This window comes from Schistocerca piceifrons, chromosome 5, assembly GCF_021461385.2.
Source record: "Schistocerca piceifrons isolate TAMUIC-IGC-003096 chromosome 5, iqSchPice1.1, whole genome shotgun sequence".
Lineage (NCBI taxonomy): Eukaryota > Metazoa > Arthropoda > Insecta > Orthoptera > Acrididae > Schistocerca > Schistocerca piceifrons.
In genome coordinates, this window is record NC_060142.1 from 359,411,226 (window position 1) to 359,432,241 (window position 21,016).

The 21,016-nt window shown below is 40.4% G+C and overlaps 1 protein-coding gene across 1 annotated transcript in view; it reads left to right on the forward strand.

Annotated features, from left to right (window-relative positions):
• Positions 1 to 21,016, forward strand: part of LOC124798989 (dynein axonemal heavy chain 10) — a 1,080,466-nt gene that overhangs the window by 124,355 nt on the left and 935,095 nt on the right. The window contains exon 9 of the mRNA XM_047262526.1: positions 12,189 to 12,384. Coding sequence (XP_047118482.1) covers positions 12,189 to 12,384 — 196 coding nt within the window. The remainder of the gene's footprint in view (positions 1 to 12,188; positions 12,385 to 21,016) is intronic.

Consider the following 21,016-nt stretch of genomic DNA (forward strand, 5'->3'; position numbering starts at 1 on the left):
ATTGTAATGTAACATATTTCTATTTTTCTCTCTTCTTTTACCCCTCGTTCTTTTCTTTTTTATAAAATAGTAAGTTAATTTTGTACCAGCGGTACTATTGGGTCACAAACAAAACAAGTAGAGATACGCTCTTCAATTTTTTAATCTCTGTTTTGTCTCTGTACGTGATAGCAGGTGGACGTATCATGAGTTCTACTGAGTTAATATTGTTAAAAAAGCTGTCTCTATAAGTGGTAGCGGGTGGATGTGTGACGAGTTCCACCGAGTTAATGTTGTTAAAAATTGTGTACTCCAATTGTACATTAAAAGGTGTAATAGAAACTGATCGAGATAGAAAAGCTTATTTGTACATTCACCATGACCATACCCGACTGTTCATCATTCCACGACGTGCTGAGAATCCTGCATCAAGATGATTGAAGCAGACAAGAATAATTTATGTGAGCAGAAAAGGGGTGATACGGAACCAGTATTGTCATACCAAGCTCTATGCACAATGGCAGTAACAAGAAAAAGAAGTATGTAAATTTAAATGCTGAATATATTTATTGAATATTGTGGGTCTGTTGATATTAATGCCAGTTAAAGTTCACTCAAGATATGTGTACCTTCCTTTTTCTTTCAATTAGTCTTTCAGAATTTCCCTTTTAATTATTTAAGCAGTAATTTTAATCAGTTTCCAATATATGTATGTCACATTTTAGTCCCTCTGCCACTATTCACCTGCTGATGATAAGAATTTCTCTCTCTGTTGGCACTTCAATCCTGATAGAAGCTACCATTATCTCATTTTCTGTAATTACTCCCATTGTGATTTCTTAATATATTATTGTGGTACATACTTCTTTCTACTGCCCTATCTGGGCTGTCAACATATCGTAAAAATTACTGATGACAATCATCAGGTCCGTGTACTAAATTCCACTGCAGCCTTTCTGGTAATCTCCTTTTAAGTGCATCAATCAAGGTAATTTTGTCAAATGGTTTATCAAGGTGTGTTAATTTTTTAAGGTGGTTTCTTTCAGAGTACCATCTCTATTCCTATAATTAGGACCATTCAAAAATTCACTTTTGATTCTCCCCTGTTCAGCTTCCCACCAAAATTTATTTAAAAAAAGTTTTCTCAAAAACCAATCTTTTAGCAAATTTAATTTTTTGACTGTCATTCATACCTGACACAAAACTCTCTCTACAGTGGTGCAGAAAATCCACTGCATGTAAATTGTCTTATGGAAAACTTTTGATAGGAGTGTCGGACCACACAATACCATTCTTTGCTCACAGATTTTTGTGAGTGCGATTTGCTGAACGGCTGAGATTTTTGATCTAAAACAGTTACATTAGTTTGTATATCGTCTTCAACATTTAAATTTTTTTGGTTTAAACTTGTGATGTTTTGTTCCATTTTTTCCACTATGGCCTTCTGCTCAACTCTGACATCAATAACATTCTTCAATTGTCTCGCTGACTCAAATATCAGCTCATTTTCCAAAACAATAATTTATTTTCCTGAAATATCAACTTTTTCATTCACACTTTTTAACCTCTCTCAGAAACAATTTTTTATCTCTGGAACTTGTATACTAAGTTGGTCTATTTGATATTGTACTTTGTCTAATTTACTATTGTTATCTGTCTTCATTTTCTCTATTTTTGACAAATTTAACTGCAAAATATCAGTTTTTACTGTTTCTTTGCTGACTACGATTTCACTTGGCTCAGACATGTCCTGACTGAAACCTACAGCTTTCACTTCTACCTCACTCCTATCTTCGTCTTTATTTATTTTGTTAAAAAGCACATGAGTTCACAAACAAATTGACTTCACAAATTGTTTGTACTTATCTTTCCTTTTTGATGTCCCTGCTCGTAGGTGTAAAGTCCTCTTTCATTCAGTCCTGTCCGTCACTGTCGGTAGTACATAATCACTGTTGATATGATTTGCTTTGTTGGGCAGCCCTTGGTCTACTTTCTTCATGTCATCGGAAATTCATTCATATGTAAATTGTAAAGGCAACAAAATACTTTCCTTTCTGCAACAGACAAAACCTCATTATTAGTCAGTTGATCCCAAACGGAACCGCCACTTGTAATCTCCCACTCCTTCCTTTGATGTTGACACTACTATTGTAGACAGAAAAGTCTTTTCAAAAAAATACGAGAGGAGTAAGATTTGCAATAAACTTATTACTTATCTTCTTTCCTCATAGTTGGCTCCAGTTCTTCATGTCTGGCGATCTGATTCTTGAAGCTGAAATTTTCACATTTTAGGGTCTCATGTTCCAATTGATGTAAGTAAATTTGATGAATATATATATATATATATATATATATATATATATATATATATATATATATATATAAAAAAAAAAATAGAGGATAACATTCCACGTGGGAAAAATATATCTAAAAACAAAGATGATGTGACTTACCAAAATAAAGTGCTGGCAGGTCGATAGACACACACACAAACACAAACATACACACAAAATTCGAGCTTTCGCAACCAACGGCTGCTTTGTCAGGAAAGAGGGAAGGAGAAGGAAAGACAAAAGGATGTGGGTTTTAAGGGAGAGGGTAAGGAGTCATTCCAATCCCGGGAGTGGAAAGACTTACCTTAGGGGGAAAAAAGGACGGGTATACACTCGCACACACACACATATCCATCCACACATATACAGACACAAGCAGACATATTCAAAGGCAAAGAGTTTGGGCAGAGATATCAGTCGAGGCGGAAGTGCAGAGGCAAAGATGTTGTTGAATGACAGGTGAGGTATGAGTGGCGGCAACTTGAAATTAGCGGAGATTGAGGCCTGGTGGATAATGGGAAGAGAGGATATATTGAAGGGCAAGTTCCCATCTCCGGATTTTGGATAGGTTGGTGTTCGTGGGAAGTATCCAGATAACCCGGACGGCGTAACACTGTGCCAAGATGTGCTGGCCGTGCACCAAGGCATGTTTAGCCACAGGGTGATCCTCATTACCAACAAACACTGTCTGCCTGTGTCCATTCATGTGAATGGACAGTTTGTTGCTGGTCATTCCCACATAGAATTCGTCACAGTGTAGGCAGGTCAGTTGGTAAATCACATGGGTGCTTTCACACGTGGCTCTGCCTTTGATCATGTACACCTTCCGGGTTACAGGACTGGAGTATGTGGTGGTGGGAGGGTGCATGGGACAGGTTTTACACTGGGGGCGGTTACAAGGGTAGGAGCCAGAGGGTAGGGAAGGTGGTTTGGGGATTTCATAGGGATGAACTAAGAGGTTACGAAGGTTAGGTGGATGGCGGAAAGACACTCTTGGTGGAGTGGGGAGGATTTCATGAAGGATGGATCTCATTTCAGGGCAGGATATGAGGAAGTCGTATCTTTGCTGGAGAGCCACATTCAGAATCTGATCCAGTTCCGGAAAGTATCCTGTCACAAGTGGGGCACTTTTGTGGTTCTTCTGTGTTAGATTCTGGGTTTGAGGGGGTGAGGAAGTGGCTCTGGTTATTTGCTTCTGTACCAGGTCAGGAGGGTAGTTGCAGCTTGCGAAAGCTGTTATCAGGTTGTTGGTATAATGGTTCAGGGATTCCGGACTGGAGCAGATTCGTTTGCCACGAAGACCTAGGCTGTAGGGAGGGGACCGTTTGATGTGGAATGGGTGGCAGCTGTCATAATGGAGGTACTGTTGCTTGTTGGTGGGTTTGATGTGGACGGACGTGTGAAGCTGACCATTGGACAGATGGAGGTCAACGTCAAGGAAAGTGGCATGGGATTTGGAGTAGGACCAGGTGAATCTGATGGAACCAAAGGAGTTGAGGTTGGAGAGGAAATTCTGGAGTTGTTCTTCACTGTGAGTCCAGATCATGAAGATGTCATCAATAAATCTGTACTAAACTTTGGGTTGGCAGGCCTGGGTAACCAAGAAGGCTTCCTCTAAGTGACCCATGAATATGTTGGCGTACGAGGGGGCATCCTTGTACCAATGGCTGTTCCCTTTAATTGTTGGTATGTCTGGCCTTCAAAAGTGAAGTTGTGAGTCAGGATGAAGCTGGCTAAGGTAATGAGGAAAGAGGTTTTAGGTAGGGTGGCAGGTGATCGGCATGAAAGGAAGTGCTCCATCGCAGCGAAGCCCTGGACGTGCGGAATATTTGTGTATAAGGAAGTGGCATCAATGGTTACAAGGATGGTTTCCGGGGGTAACAGATTGGGTAGGGATTCCAGGCGTTCGAGAAAGTGGTTGGTGTCTTTGATGATGGATGGGAGACTGCATGTATGGGTTGAAGGTGTTGATCAACGTAGGCAGAGATACGTTCTGTGGGGGCTTGGTAACCAGCTACAATGGGGCGGCCGGGATGATTGGGTTTGTGAATTTTAAGAAGAAGGCAGAAGTTAGGGGTGCGGGGTGTCGGTGGGGTCAGGAGGTTGATGGAGTCAGGTGGAAGGTTTTGTAGGGGGCCTAAGGTTCTGAGGATTCCTTGAAGCTCCACCTGGACATCAGGAATGAGATTACCTTTGCAAACTTTGTATGTGGTGTTGTCTGAAAGCTGACGCAGTCCCTCAGCCACATACTCCCGACGATCAAGTACCACGGTCGTGGAACCCTTGTCCGCCGGAAGAATGACGATGGATTGGTCAGCCTTCAGATCACGGATAGCCTGGGCTTCAGCAGTGGTGATGTTGGGAGTAGGATTAAGGTTTTTTAAGAAGGATTGAGAGGCAAGGCTGGAAGTCAGAAATTCCTGGAAGGTTTGGACAGGGTGATTTTGAGGAAGAGGAGGTGGGTCCCGCTGTGACGGAGGACGGAACTGTTCCAAGCAAGGTTCAATTTGGATAGTGTCTTGGGAAGTTGGATCATTAGGACTAGGATTAGGATCATTTTTCTTCATGGCAAAGTGATATTTCCAGCAGAGAGTACGAGTGTAGGACAGTAAATCTTTGACGAGGGCTGTTTGGTTGAATCTGGGAGTGGGGCTGAAGGTGAGGCCTTTGGATGGAATTGAGGTTTCAGATTGGGAGATAGGTTTGGAGGAAAGGTTAACTACTGAATTAGGGTGTTGTGGTTCCAGATTGTGTTGATTGGAATTTTGAGGTTTTGGAGGGAGTGGAGCTGAAAGTGGGAGATTGAGTAGATGGGAGAGACTGGGTTTGTGTGCAATGAGAGGAGGTTGAGGTTTGCTGGAAAGGTTATGAAGGGTGAATGAGTTGCGTTTCCGGAGGTGGGAAACCAGGAGATTGGATAGTTTTTTGAGGTGGAGGGTGGCATGCTGTTCTAATTTGTGGTTGGCCTGTAGGAGGATGCTCTGAACAGCCGATGTGGATGTGGGAGAGGAAAGATTGAGGACTTTTATTAAGGATAGGAGTTGACGGGTGTGATCATTGGCTGAGTTGATGTGTAGGTGAAGGATTAGGTGGGTGAGGGCAATGGATTGTTCGGTTTGGAACTGGTATAGGGACTGATGGAAAGAAGGGTTGCAGCCAGAGATGGGAACTTTAAGTGTGAGACCTTTGGGGGTAATGCCAAATGTCAGACAAGCCTGAGAAAATAAAATATGGGAGCATAATCTGGCTAGGCGCGAAGGCATGTTTGCAGAGGGAATGTAAATAAAACTTAATGGGGTCATTGTGGGGGTGTTGTGAGGGTGACATGGTATTAGAAGGTGGAAAATGTAACATTAGGCTGAAATGAAAATAAAAATATAAATATATGGGGAGAGATAAAGGTTTTTGATCCTGTGGTGAATATGGGTTGGTAGACAACGATGTGTACAAAGGTTAGGTGGTTGTGTTGCCACCAAAACACATTAAATGGTGGAGAAATTCGGGAAAATTTCGAAAGAACTGCGTGTAAATGTATTAAAAGGAGTGGTTTTGTGGTAGCAGATTATGAAAATGAGGCTAACAATTGTCTGACGAAAAAATAATGACGTTAAAACCTGTGGGAAGTGGCTAAAAATTATCAGTGATGTGGGAAAAAGCAGAAATGGAAATATAGCGAAAGTTATTAGAACTAGCCGAAATGGTTGTTTAATAGGTGAAAGGAATTGTTTGTAAACTAGAAACGGTGGAGTTTATGGCAGAGGTAATGTTGAAAGCGGAAAAAAATTTTTTTGGTTATGGTTTGGAAGTGGGTTACGTATTATTGAGTATATATAGGTGGGATAAAATTGTATAGTAGATAACAGTAAAAAGGAGAAGGTGAATACAAAGTGAAACTACTGGCTAAAACAGAAAGAGAAAATAAGACGACAGAAAAGATTTCGAAATGCAACAGTGACAATAACAATCGTAATTGTTGGGTTCAAATTAATGATATGAATATAATAGAGGGAAATATTCCACGTGGGAAAAATATATCTAAAAACAAAGATGATGTGACTTACCAAAAGAAAGCGCTGGCAGGTCGATAGACACACAAACAAACACAAACATACACACAAAATTCGAGCTTTCGCAACCAACGGCTGCTTTGTCAGGAAAGAGGGAAGGAGAGGGAAAGACAAAAGGATGTGGGTTTTAATGGAGAGGGTAAGGAGTCATTCCAATCCCGGGAGCAGAAAGACTTACTATAGGGGGAAAAAAGGACGGGTATACACTCACACACACACACACACACACACACACACACACACACACACACACACACATATCCATCCACACATATACAGACACAAGCAGACATAATCAAAGGGAAAGACTTTGGGCAGAGGTAGCCCTGCCTTTGATGGGATATGTGATGTTAGTGACTGGACTGGAGTAGGTGGTGGTGGGAGGATGTATGGGACAGGTTTTACATCTAGGTCTATTACAGGGGAATGAGCGATGAGGTAAGGGATTATGGGCAGGGGTTGTGTAAGGATGGATGAGTATATTGTGTAGGTTCAGAGGACAGTGGAATACCATGTGGGAGGGGTGAGAAGAATAGTGGACATGACATTTCTCATTTCAGGACACGGCGAGAGGTAATCGAAACCCTGGTGGAGAATATAATTCAGTTGCTTCTGTCCAGGGTGGTACTGATTTATGAGGAGAATGCTCCTCTGTTGCTGGATGGTGGGACCTTCGGATGTGGTGGGAGACTGGAAACATAAGGCATGGGAGGTTTGTTTTTGTACAAGATTGGGAGGATAATTACAGTCAGTGAAGGCTTCAGTGAAGACTGTCAGTATATTTTGAGAGGGACTGCTCGTCACAGCTGATGTGATGACAGTGGGTGGCTGGGCTGTATGGAAGGGATTTCTTGTTATGGAATGGGTGGTAGCTGTTGAAGTGGAGGTGTTGCTGGTGGTTAGTATGTTTGATATGGACAGTGGTATTGATGTATCCATCTTTGAGATGGAGATCAACATTTAAAAAGGTTGCTTGTTAGGTTGAGCAGGACCAGATGAAGCAAGTGGGGGAGAATTTATTGAGGTCCGGGAGGAATGTGGATAGGGTGTCTTCACCTTCAATCCAGATAGCAAACATGTCATCAATGAATTTGAACGAGGTGAGGGGTTTAGAATTCTGGATTTTTTGGAAGGAGGAGTCCTGTGCCAACCTATTCATGAGCCATCTAGAGGAATCCTCCAGATTAGATGGTGGGCTGGTGAGAGGTGGGGAGGGGGGATGGAGGGGGGTCAAATAGTGGAATGCTGGCTGTGTAGTTCTGAAGTGGGAACAGGGAAGTGGCTGGATGGGTGAGGACAGTGACTAATGAAGGTTGAGGCCAGGAGGGTTACGGGAACATAGGCTGTATTGCAGGGAAAGTTCCCACCTGCACATTTCAGAAAAGCTTGTGTTGGTGGGAAGGGTCCACCAGTCTCTGAACTGAAGACCGTAGTGACAACAACAACATGACATGATATCCTAATATCTAAATTTGAACTATATGGTGTCAAGGACAATGAACTATCATTAACTAATTGTATCTGTTATATGAAAACAAGTTACCATGGTAAATAATTGTTGGTCAAATGCCCTACCTTTTACTACAGGAGTGCAACAAGGTTCTGTCCTGAGCTCTTTTCTTCTTCTAATGTATGTGAATGATCTGCCTAGTTCTTTGTTCTACAAGGCAATACCATATACTGCTGATATGATCTTTACAATAAATGATCCCAATGTAAATAAAATGAAGATGGAACAATGATTATGGTCAATATGTTTGCACAGTGGCTACACATAATACGCTAATACTAAATAAAAGCAAAATTTAAACTATGTACTTCTTTCTCCATAAACTGAATGAAAAGGTAAATGGGTGAGAATCTGTCAAGCTATCAGGATTTCATTTGGACCCACAGCTTAAATGAGATGCACACATGGAGCAGTTGTGCATTGAACTATCACAACTGATTTACTTATTATCCAAATGAAAGCCCTGTGGTAGTATGGAACAGCTTCTGTTTTCATATAACAGGGTGTATACGGCCCGGGAGATCCGGGAAAAACCTGGGAATTTTTTCATCCGGGAAAAAACTGGGAAAAACCCAGGAATTTTTTAGAATTCCGGACATTTTTCGTCATTTTAGTTTTCAGTTAAATTTTTGTAATTTTGACTGGTAAGAGCTGATACTCATCCTGTATCCCGCTACACTGCAGCATTAAAACTTGAACGAGAGAAAAAAGCGAAAATAAAACTTAAACTGCAAAGGAAATGCACCATATAAAATAACAAAGTGTGCGTACAACTGTCTGTCAACAGCAAAATGTGTCAAAGGCTTTAGGAAGACTATGCAATGCTTCATAACAACAAATTTATACAAAAATTTTGTTCTACTATCTTCGGTCTCGTGCATGAGAAACTGGAGCATATGAATGAAATGTGGAACTATTTCCTAACATAAAGCTTTTGATTGTATTAGGCCAAATAGGTATTTCATATAGGTACTTCGTGAATTATATTGCACTATAAAAATGATCATTATTCCCAAAACAGTCTCACTTATTTGGTGTGTGTTACAATTGCTACAATATTAGAAAGGCCTGTTTTGTTTTATCCAGCACATGGTGACAAAATAGACGTAACCGGATCGAGAAACTATACCAGTCTTGGGTACTATTTGTGTTAACAGCTTTTTCAGTATTAGACGACGACATTTCGATTTTTCACGTAGCAAAAATTTTGACGAGCTTTTATGAGGTAATAGTTCTTTTGCAGAAAGGAAAGCACATAATGTAAAGTGGTAGCAAGATCAGAGAGAAAAATCGCTAGTACCTAAGTATTGAAGAAATGTGTACTGTCTTGCCTGTCTCTTGTCTTTACTGGTTTTAGATGCCCTATATTTAATTTTATGTCACACAGAAGAGCAGGCTATTAGTTGATAGGCAATAAAGAGTCCAGATTTACTGAAGAGCTCATGTTTTAAACCAAAAATAATCTCATTGAGTATTAATTGTGATTTTTTAATTTTTTTTATTTTTTAGAGGGGCAGGATGTCAAACCGGCCAACTGGGAGCAGGAGAGTCACTACAACTCATTTTAATTCCCACTGTCCTGAAATAGTTAAATGGCATCCATTTCAAAATATACATGTTTGAGTTCTACCGAGTGAAATACAGTGACACACACAGTATAAGAATGTTGTTTGAAGAGGCATGGCACTGCACTTCGGCTCACTTAAGACCAAATAGCATGTCTTACATTTCCTCGAAGATACATATTTTATGTATCAGACTCTTCAGAAAGATGTGCCTACAAAATGAACTTTGAAAAGTCTTTCTTTTCTTTTTTTATCTTTTGACATTCTGATATGCAGAGCAGTCTGAGTTAGGGTGGGGAAGTGGGTAGTCTCCACGTGACCCGTGTTTACATTTAGTGATTTTTCTGTTTCCTCTTCATTTATTGCTCTCATGTCGAATGAAAACAAGATGGATTTCTGTGGATAGAAGCTATCAAGTGAATTAAAATACATTCACATAATTATGGAAGGTTAAAATATGTTACTAGTTTCAGATTTTATTTTATTTCCACCTTTCTGACAGTCAAGCATTAATCGCCTTGCAGAACAATAAAGTTATTTTTGTCAGTTTGCTAAAGAAATTTGGCTTTTATTAAGCTTTCCTGCTGAGGCAGTAAATTTATTTGAAATGAAGTATTTAATTCCACACTGTTGGCTAGTTTCAACTGTTCGCTGCATTTCAAGTGCATGTTTTCATCTTCTAGCACGTATGGCATTATGTCATAGTAAAGAACCAAACATGAGATAATACAGTACTGGTACTCCAAGAAAATTTATATCCCAAAAACCACACCTAAAAGCATAATATCAGATCGAGTCCTACGTCATTGGGAATCAGGACGTATTAATGTGCACTTTAAGGCGATCTATGCATTTTAGACTGGAACTGAAATCCAACGTTCTTGGAGTATCCTCTGGTGTCTTGTTTCTTGTATGACATAATGTAAGCAAGATCTTTTAATGTTTTACATGTACGAACATACGGGCTTCCTGCGTCACAGTAGCTGCACAAGCATGGTGACACTCTGGCAACTGCTGAAATGAATCTAACAGGTCGCGGGAAAATATTGCGAATTGTGGTTCGAAAACTGTTATTTTCAAAGTAAATTTCCTTTTATGCAAGATGAACTATGTGTGAGAGTGTACAATGAATTTCTTAGGTCACAGAGCGTTTACTCTCATTTAAAAATCAACTCTTTGGTGATGAGCCATTTAGAAGAATTTCGAGCCCAGAAGATCGGAGATTTATGTTCAAATGGTTCAAATGGCTCTGAGCACTATGGGACTTAACATCTGAGGTCATCAGTTCCCGAGACTTATAAATCCTTAAACCTAACTAACATAAGGACAGAACACACATCCATGCCCGAGGCAGGACTCCAACCTGCGACCGTAGCAGCAGCGTGGTTCCGGATTGACGCGCCTAGAACCGTTCGGTCACAATGGTCAGCCAGAGATTTATGTCGGTAGTAAAAATTTTACTGGCATATTTGTGTGATGTATCTTAAAGTGTGACATGCACTAAACAGATCAATATTATATGTCAAAGCTTAGCTTCTCTTGTAACTTATTAATCTTCGAGACAAATATTATATGCAAAAGCTTTGCTTTTCTTGTAGCAACACTATATATATAAACTTAAACCATTAACTTTTCCTGTTGGTGGAATTAGAATTTATACTTTCGTAATACGAAAGTTTGCAGCATGCATGTTGCTGCAGATCAAAGATCTTTCCAAAACAATTTTTTCTCCCCAGAGTTTCATTTTCTAAAGTGCCGAGAAATTCTACGCTGCTGTATAAAACCGTTTCCATTCAAAGGATTGATAAGTTTTACTGTTCCAACGGAATGAATACTGTCATTTAACATGGAATAAGTGTATTTTCACCCAGTAGAAAATGTATTTTTAACTGGGAGATCTGGGAAAAATCCTGGAATTTTTTTTCCTTGTCTGCATATAAACCCTGTGTAATGCTTTCTTCCACTCTTGTATGCCCATGAAATATTTCCATAAGTTAACTTATGGAAAATTTCATGGCCACAGTTCTTCTCGTGTGAAAACAGTGTTTATCTAAGGAGGGGCAGGGGAGGAAGAAAATACACTGAGAATAATTATAAGCATTCTAGTGAGTCCTGCTGGTCACATTGCAGAGAACTAAAAGTACTAACTATATTTTCCTTCTATGTTAAAGTGCCTCTCCTTTCAAAGAAAAACAGGCAGATACACTAACTTACAAAAGTTCTAGCCACAGTTATGAAACAAGAAACACAAATAATATTGATTTAGAATATACTAATTAAGTGCCAAAATAGTTTTAAATGTACTGGCATAACACTGTATAATAGACTACCTCTGGCAGTGAGAGGTAGTTACAAAACCTTTTAGTCAAAAGCTGTGTTTATGAGGTAAGAATTCTATAATATTATGGTATTCTAAAACTAACATTTAATTTTTAATCTAAATCTAATACATAATATTAAGGTAAAATCTTATTATTGTATACATTCATAAGTGCAGTTATCAAAACTCATATAATGTACATGATGAGTTGTTGAGAATAAATATTAATATGAATACCTAGGGAATCTGAGACACTTACTTTGTCCAGCTGATTTCTAATACGAATTTCTATATGAATAGATTAAAAAAAATAGTTTACAGTTGTTCGTTTGGGAAACAATATTGTGGTCATTAATACATGTTGATAAATTAGTCTTTGATGTCTTTGAAAATTACTGAATTTGTTTGTTGCAGATTTGTTGGACCATTCCTACCAACTGTGCAAAAGTGGGAAAAGGATTTAAGCACTGTTAGTGATGTTATGGATGAATGGTTCCTAGTGCAGAGAAAATGGTTATACTTGGAAGGGATATTTGTTGGTGGTGACATTCGTACTCAGCTCCCAGAAGAAGCACGAAAATTTGATGAGATTGACAAGACCTTTCGCAAGGTACCAAGTTTGTACACTGGTCTACTTAATAGATGGTACATCCACTTTTTTACTGATATCAGTGGTGATGTGTCAAAGCATGGAAGCAGTGAGGCCTTAGTAGGTTACTGGAGGGAGTTGTCATCACATCTGCACATGCAAGTCACCTAATTCCCATAAATTCGAAGGAGGTGATCCAACAGCTGTGATGCCGTGTATCATGACATCCCAACTGTGTTTGATCTGGTTAGGATCTGATGAGTTGGGGGCTAGCACATGAATTAGAATTTGCTACTGTGTTCCTTGAACCACTCCATCACATTCCTGGCCTTGTGACATGGCACATTATCTTACTGAAAACTGTCATTACTATTGGGAAACATGATTGTTATGTGGTCTTCAACTAGTGTATCATACTGCTTGGCTGTCATGGTGTCTTTCATGAGCTCCACTGGACCCATGGATGCCCACTTGAATGTTCCCCAAAGCGTAATGGAGCTGCCACCCACTTGTCTACAGGTGTCAAGGAGGTGTTCCCCTGGATGACGACAGATTCACACCTTCCCATCAATGTGATATGATTCATCAGCCCATGCAATGCTCTGCCACTGTGCTAGTGCCTAGTTCCAATGGTCACATGTCTATTTCAGTTGTAGTTGCCAATGTCATGGTATTTACATTGCACATGCATGGTTTGTCTGCATGCCCATTGTTAGGAGTGTTTGGTGCACTGTGTGTTCAGACACATTTGTACTCTGCTCAGCATTAAAGTCTGTTGTTAGTTCCATCACAGTTCGCTACCTGTCCTGTTTTACCAGTCTGGCCAGCCTATGACATCTGACATCTGTGATGAGGAGTGGCCCCCCACCCCCATGATATTTTAATGTGGTTTTGCCACATGTTGAAGACGCTCGTCACAACCCTCCTCAAACACCTGATAAGTCATGCAGTTTCAGAAATGCTCATGCAAGCACCTGTTGTATCATAATCTGCCCTCAGTCAAATTAAGATAAATTACGCACCTTCCCCATTCTGCACATGGACAGCATGCTCACTTGTACTACGTGCACCATGTGTATGTCTGACTAGCAGTCTTTCCTTGTCAGATGATGCTGCTATCATCTGAACAGGTTTATACTGATAGCAGGTTTGTTTTCATAATGTTCTGGCTGATCAGTATATACAATGTCATGCAATGATGATGATAATGAGTCTCTTTTTCATGTTTGATCTTTACTTTGTGCTACTCGCAGTTTGTTTCCTTTTCACAAGAAAATTAATTTTGTGTAATTTAGGCTCAACATGAAATAGGGAAAGCATGCCCCCTCAGCTGTATATTTAGCATAAAATTCTTATTCATTTTTCATCTTAAAAACATTGTTAAGAATTAGCTGATTACCCAGTAACTTTATTACTTTCAACTTCAACTTAATGTATTAACTTTAATGACACAATCTCCAGAGCTACTAGGTACAGCATTTGTGAAGCAGTATGACAAGAACATCATTTCCTTTTAAAAGTTTCTATTTGTTGAGATAGTCTCTTTTTATGTTATGGGTACATAGGCGATACTCAGATACAATCTGAATCACACACTGCTTTTGTATCCCATTTTTTTGAAAATAATTTTTTGGAGTACTCCAAGAATATGACATCTCTCTTGACCAGATAGTTTAAAGCTTTCAGTTTGATAACTAAGTTGAGAGCATTATTGAACTCTTCATTTTCATACCACTATGAAGAATCTATCATAAGGAATTTATACTGAAATCAGATATGATTTGAAGATATTATTATTTTATTTGAAACAAATTTTTCAATCCAATTAATGTTAACATTTGTGATTTCTGCTTATCCTCTTAATATTTTCATTTGATGCTTTGTGTCATGATTCAATTGATTGACTATTCTCATTTTTTACTCAGAAGACTAGTTAGAATCACAAGAGGCTAATGCAACAGAACGGGAGACAGGCAACATAAATATTTTGTCAGTATTTATAAAGCAGTATGAAGGATATCGCAATCAGAGGACTGATGTTTATAAAGTTTTGAAAGAATATTGTAATCAAACAACAGTGCCTTTACTTTAGAAGGACCACAAACCATGCTTCAGCATACACAGTGATAAGGAAAATACAATAAACTGCATTTTATTCTTATAGTTATAATTTAAATGCAGTATGAAACATGATGAATTTCAAATAATAAATAGCTCTCACCACCCTTTTTGAATGATGGATAGAACCTGGAGAACAGAAAGATGTGCGTCTGCGTTTACATACTCAATGAGATGGTGATTCAACAAGGAAGTCTGCAGTTAATTGTAAAACTTAATATAAAGGTATTTACACTATCTCAAAAGAATTATGAGTTCAAGATATCAACTAGATTTAAGTGTTACTTGATCTTACTGTGCTGAATTCCAGAATGGAATTTCTTAAGATCAGTTCCAAACCAAACACTTTGAATTCTTTTTCTACATTGGTACTGTTGAAAATTTCCCCCCTACAGTTCATATTTCCCTCAAATGCTTCTGAGAGTGATATATATCTGATGCGTGCAAGGTAAATACAATAGGTCTTTCTCCAATAGTTTTAAATCAAAATAAGCACACCACTAAAAGTGCTCGTACTTGATGCTGTTGTGACAAAAAGTAATGCTTGAGTCCTTTAGTGCAATGAGGTGGATGAACACTCTAGAAAATATCATACACTACAGAATGATTAAAAAATAAATGTATTTATTTACAGAATATCAATATATTCAGTATAAAGCATACATGCCTTCGTGTCCAGCAGTGTCTCTGCAGCCCCCCCCCCCCCTCCCTCCATCCCTCCCCCCCCCCACCCCCCTCCCGCTCTCTCTCTCTCTCTCTCTCTCTGTTCCACGAGTACTGTTTACAATATTCATTAGTACTGTAGTTGAAGCACCAATAGCATTGTGCTTGGTTTGTAAAGTTCTCACTGTCTTTGTGCTAGGTTTGTAAGATCCCACTGGTGTCTTGCAGTGTGGTAAGATTTCATTGCACTGTCATCCATGTACTCGACATGATGTGGGAGTAGTCTTGTGATAACCTGAAGATAATCTGAGGCAAAGCTTTGAGTACAGCGGTATAGAAAGATGCACAGACCAATCACAATTGCAGGTAGTGGGTGATGCAAATTTTCTGTCCTCCAGTGGCATGTGTAGTGCCACCTAGTGATGCCTGGCAAGCCATGTATAGTAACAGTTTGCAGTGGCTGTTATTTTGGAGACATATGAGTGGTACATGATGTGATGTGTGCAGCCCATGTTCATCCCCCCAAACATTGCACCAAGTCATTGCAAAGTATGAGTGCAGGCGATGATGTGGAAGGGAAGAGACTACACCTGACAACCAGAATTCTTTGCTTCAGTCAATATTGCTTACTGAACTTGTGCTTTCACAAATCTGCTTATGCTCACTAATCAATTGTTGCTTTGCTTACTCTGAAACTGAATAAGTGCAGTGAGCATTTGGTCTCCTGAAGTTGCCATTGCCTACAAAATTTAAATCACTTTTTGAGTAGATAAAAAAATTAGGAATGATATAATAATAATGCAAAAATGAAGTGATTTAGACACTTTCCTCACCTGGCTCTTTATAGAAAAGGAAATTTTAGTTATATCTGCTGACACTGAAAGAACTCTTGATTAGTTCAGTGTGCAGAGATGCTGAATCTTCTTCCCTGAATCCCAAGTAGTCACATATTGCCAACTCTTTGCCTGAAATGTCCGTCATGTCCTTTGGTGTAACTAATTGGCGAACACTCTAGAACACATAAAACACTCTAGAATGATTAAAATATAAATGTATTTATTTACAATATATTCAGATATTCAGAATAAAGCATACATAACTTTGTATCCCAGAGCACTCAGCTTCCACAAGTACTGGTTTACAATTCTCACTAGCTGGCAGAGTAGTAGTGTTGTGCTAGGTTTTTAAAGTCCTCATTGACATTATGCTACATCTGTAAGGTCTGACTGGTGTGGAACTATGTTCATGAAGCCTTACTGCATTCTCATCCATATGCTTCGCATAATCTGAGAGTCGTCTGACGATAATTTGAGTCGGAGATCTAAGTGCAGTGGCTTAAAAAGATGTCCAGACCAATCACAATTGCGGACAGTGAGGTAATAAAAATTTGGCATCCTTTGGTGGCATATGCAGGGACGTAGGTTGCAGTAGTTACTTGGAGAAGAAGAGAATTGCTCAGGATAGAGTATCATGGAGAGCTGCATCAAGACCACATCAACAACAACAACAACAACTGCTACTACTACTACTACTACTACTACTACTACTACTACTTTAGCAACTATTACATCAAATTAATTTTTCTAGCAACTGTAACAGATAAACCTCTAGTTTATTCCTTAACAGTTATAAAATGCTATAGTGAATAGAACAATCATTCAGTAATGCTCACACTGTGTCATCTTCCTATGAAAAGCATCTGCAAAGATATCTCTCCATATACTAGCCTGAATCGGAAGTACATCTTCCCATCAGTCCAATAACCTTTCAACCATGTATGTTGCACTGTCTGTGGGAATGAGCTAAAATATATATTTTCATTAGTATTTTATGTCATTGGTCACCTGATAGGAACAAAAATGCTGTCCATTCGCTTTTCAACAACATAACATAAAGTCCGTTGTGGTCCATTACAATGCTAGTTGTAGGTTTAAACATTCTGGGCTGGGACAGTATAGGAAAGTTCTAGTGTAGATATTGTTTAATAAGATTTGAGTTATTTGTTTGGGATAATACATTGGGTATTCTCTCAGGAACTTGTTGAGTCACACCTTATTCTTTTGAGTAACAACAGTTTGGCTGCTCCAAGGATTAAACAGCGCAGTAAAATTACGTATTACATTCAACAGAGAACTCTGTTTCTTGAGCAGTTCTGGGTACTTTCAGACTCAGTAAATTACTTATGCATTACACAGACAGATTCTAGGTAAAAGGACAAAAGTGTACACAGTCTATGGGAGTGAGATTCCCTCCCCCCCCCCCCCCCCCCCCCCATCTTCCCCTCCCTGTACAAAACTGCTGGAGAACCCCCTCATCTGCTCAAGAAGATACTTCATACTGTGACCACGTTTAGTCAGGGGCATAAGCTGTCCTAAGATCCTTAAAATGTGAGTCTACTCATAATGTTACTAACAACAATATGGAAAGGATGGGTTGCTACTTACCACATAGAGGAAGCATGGAGTTTCAGACAGCAACAATAAAAAAAAGATGGCTAAAATAATAAGCTTTCACACACAATCACACAAGCACAACTTACACAGACATAGCCACCGTGTCTGGGCACTAGAGTACAAATGTGCCTGTATCAGATATGAATTGGTATCCATTGGGATGACTGGGGTGTAGTATTGGGAGGAGAGTGAGGAAACAGCAGGGCACGGCTGAGGAAGAGTCTCTGCTGCCTATGGGAGCCTGCAGAGACATGGTGGGAATGGGATTCAGCTACTAGGTGCAGTGTCGGCTGGCTGTGCTGTGTGCTGGAGAGGAGGGGGGGGGGGGGGGGAGGGAAGTGTGGAGGGTAAAGAGATGGGGAGAGTAGAGGAGAGAAGTACAGAACAGGAAAATTCAAATAGGATTGTTAGCAGGATAGAGGGTGTATGTGGTGCTGGAGTGGGAGAAAGAAGATAGGTGGATGGGGGACAGGGACTAGTAAAGGTTGAGGCCAGGGGCATTATGGGATGAAGGATATGCTGTAGGAACAGTTCTCACCTGCAAAATTCAGAAAAGCTAGTGTTGGTGTTAAGAATCCAGATAGTGCAGGCTGTGAAGCATCCACTAAAGTGAAGCACATCACATTGAGCAGCATGTTCAGCAACTGGGTGGCCTAGCTGTTTCTTGGCCCAGTTACCAATGGGTATTTGTACAGACAGACAGTTTGTTAGTCAGGCCTATGTAGAAAGTGTTATAGGGGTTGCAGCTTAGTTTATAGATCACGTGGTTGCTTCCACAGGTAGCCCAGCCTTCGATGTGGTATGAGATGCCTGTGACAGAACTGAGTAGGTGACGGTGCGAGGATGTATAGGATAGGTTTTGCATCTAGGTCTATTGCAGGCATATGAGCTGTGAGGCAGGGGGTTGGGAGTGGGAGTGGAATATTGAATGACAAGGATATTGCATGGGTTTGGTGGGCAGCAGAATACTGATGTGAGAGGGGATGTGGGAGGGAATGGGGGGGGGGGATGAGGATAGTCAGTAAGATATTCCTTATTTCAGGGCATGACTAGTGGTAGTCAAAACCCTGGTTCAGCCCTGGATGGTACTGAGTTATGAAAGGCATGCTCCTATGTGATTGGACAATGGATATGTGGAAGGTGGTGTTTGACTTGAGAGACAAGCAATGAAGGTCTGTTTCTGGACAAAGTTGGGATGATAGTTCCAATCTGTGAAGACCTCAGGGATACCCTTGGCATATTTGGAGACAGACAGCTCGTCACTACAGATGCAATGAACACAGATGGATAGACTGTATGGAATGGGTGATGGCTGTTGAAGTTAGTAGTTAGTCATAGGCAAGTTTAATGCGGATGATTTAATGATGTAACCATCCTTGAAGTGGAGATCAAGTTCTAGGAAGCTGACTTGTTGTATTGAGGAGTACCAGCTGAAGTGAATGAGGTGGGCTCTGGAGAAATGTGTATGTGTCCCCACCCTTGGTTCAAATCATGAAGACATCGTCAATGAATCTGAACCAGGTTATGGGTTTGAGATTCAGGGTGGTTAGGAAGGGTCCTTCTTGGTGGCCCATGAAAGGTTGCCGTAATGTGGTGCCATGTGTCTGCCCATTGCTGTACTACAGGTCTGTCTCTAGGTGATGCCTCCAAAGACCTGAGTCAGTTCGCTCCTCCATCCAACTCTGATTCACCATCACTGCCCCCCCATCACCCCCTGTTAACTTTTCAGAATTTCTTAACCTCAAAATTTGCCTCACCATCATTCCTAAAATCCCTCAGCGTGGGAACCACCTTAACATTTGCAATCAGTCACCTAAAAACTGATTCCAACTTCTAATCTTAACCAGCCAACAAAGGCTGCATCATTGTGGTTATGAACCACAGGCACTGCCTTACAGAGGCACTCTGCCAGCTCTCAGATACGATCGCCTATAGCCTCTGCCACGTTGGTCGCATTTCATTAATGCATCAGGATCTTAAGTCCCTCCGCAAACCCTTAGGTCAATTCCACAACCCCTTATCAGCTTATCCACATTCCTCCAGAATCCCAATACCTTCTCCCCCACTCAGTTTGACTGTTCCTTGTCGACCCCTTCCTTGAAGTTGATTTCTACCTAAAAGATGGCTTCATTAATACCTCTGCCCGTGTCAGACCTACCATCCACCAACAATATCTCCACTTCGAAAGCTGTCATCCGTTCCTTGCCAAGAAGTTCCTTCTGTACTGCCTAGTCACCTGTGGTTATTGTATCTGTAGTGCTGAGCTGTTATTCTCTAAATATGCCAAGGGTCTCATTGAGGCCTTGACAGACTGAAATTGTCCTCACAACTGAGTCCAGAAACAAATCTCCCATGCCTTGTCTCACCACCACCCAGGACTGGAGCAACTGAATCACAGTCTTGACAAGAGTTTCAACTATCTCTTGTCATGCCATGAAATGAGAATATCCTTCCAATCTCTCCCACAGTGGTACCCCAATGTCCACTGAAGCTGCACAGTACTTGTCCATTCCTATCCACCCCTGCCCCCAACCTCTTGCATCATGGTTCATATCCTGCAATAGACCTAGATGCAAAACATGTTCTATACATCCCCACCCATGAACCATGGACCTTGCCGTTGTTGGGGAGGTTTGCGTGCCTCAGCGATACAGATAGCTGTACTGTAGGTGCAACCACAATGGAGGGGTGTCTGTTGAGAGGCCAGGCAATCATGTGGTTCCTGAAGAGGGGCAGCAGCCTTTTCAGTAGCTGCAGGGGCAATAGTCAGGATGATTGACTGATCTGGCCTTGTAACACTAACAAAACGGCCTTGCTGTGCTGGTACTGGGAACGGCTGAAAGCAAGGGGAAACTACAGCCATAATTTTTCCTGAGGGCATGCAGCTTTACTGTATGGTTAAATGATGATGGCATCCTCTTGGGTAAAATACTCCGGAGGTAAAATAGTCCCCCATTCGGATCTCCGGGCGGGGACTACTCAGGAGGACATCGTTATCAGGAGAAAGAAAACTGGCGTTCTACTGATCGGAGCGTGAAATGTCAGATCCATTAATCAGGCAGGTAGATTAGAAAATTTAAAAAGGGAAATGGATAGGTTAAAGTTAGATATAGTGGGAATTAGTGAAGTTCGGTGGCAGGAGGAACAAGACTTTTTGTCAAGCGAATACAGGGTTTTAAATACAAAATCAAATAGGGGTAATTCAGGAGTAGGTTTAATATTGAACAAAAAAGTGGAGAGCAGGTAAGCTACAGCAAACAGCATAGTGAACGCATTATTGTGGCCAAGATAGGCACAAAGCCCATGCCTACACAGTAGTAGAAGCTTATATGCCAACTAGCTCAGCAGATGACGAAGAAATTGATGAAATGTATGATGAAATAAAAGAAATTATTCAGATAGTGAAGAGAGATGAAAAT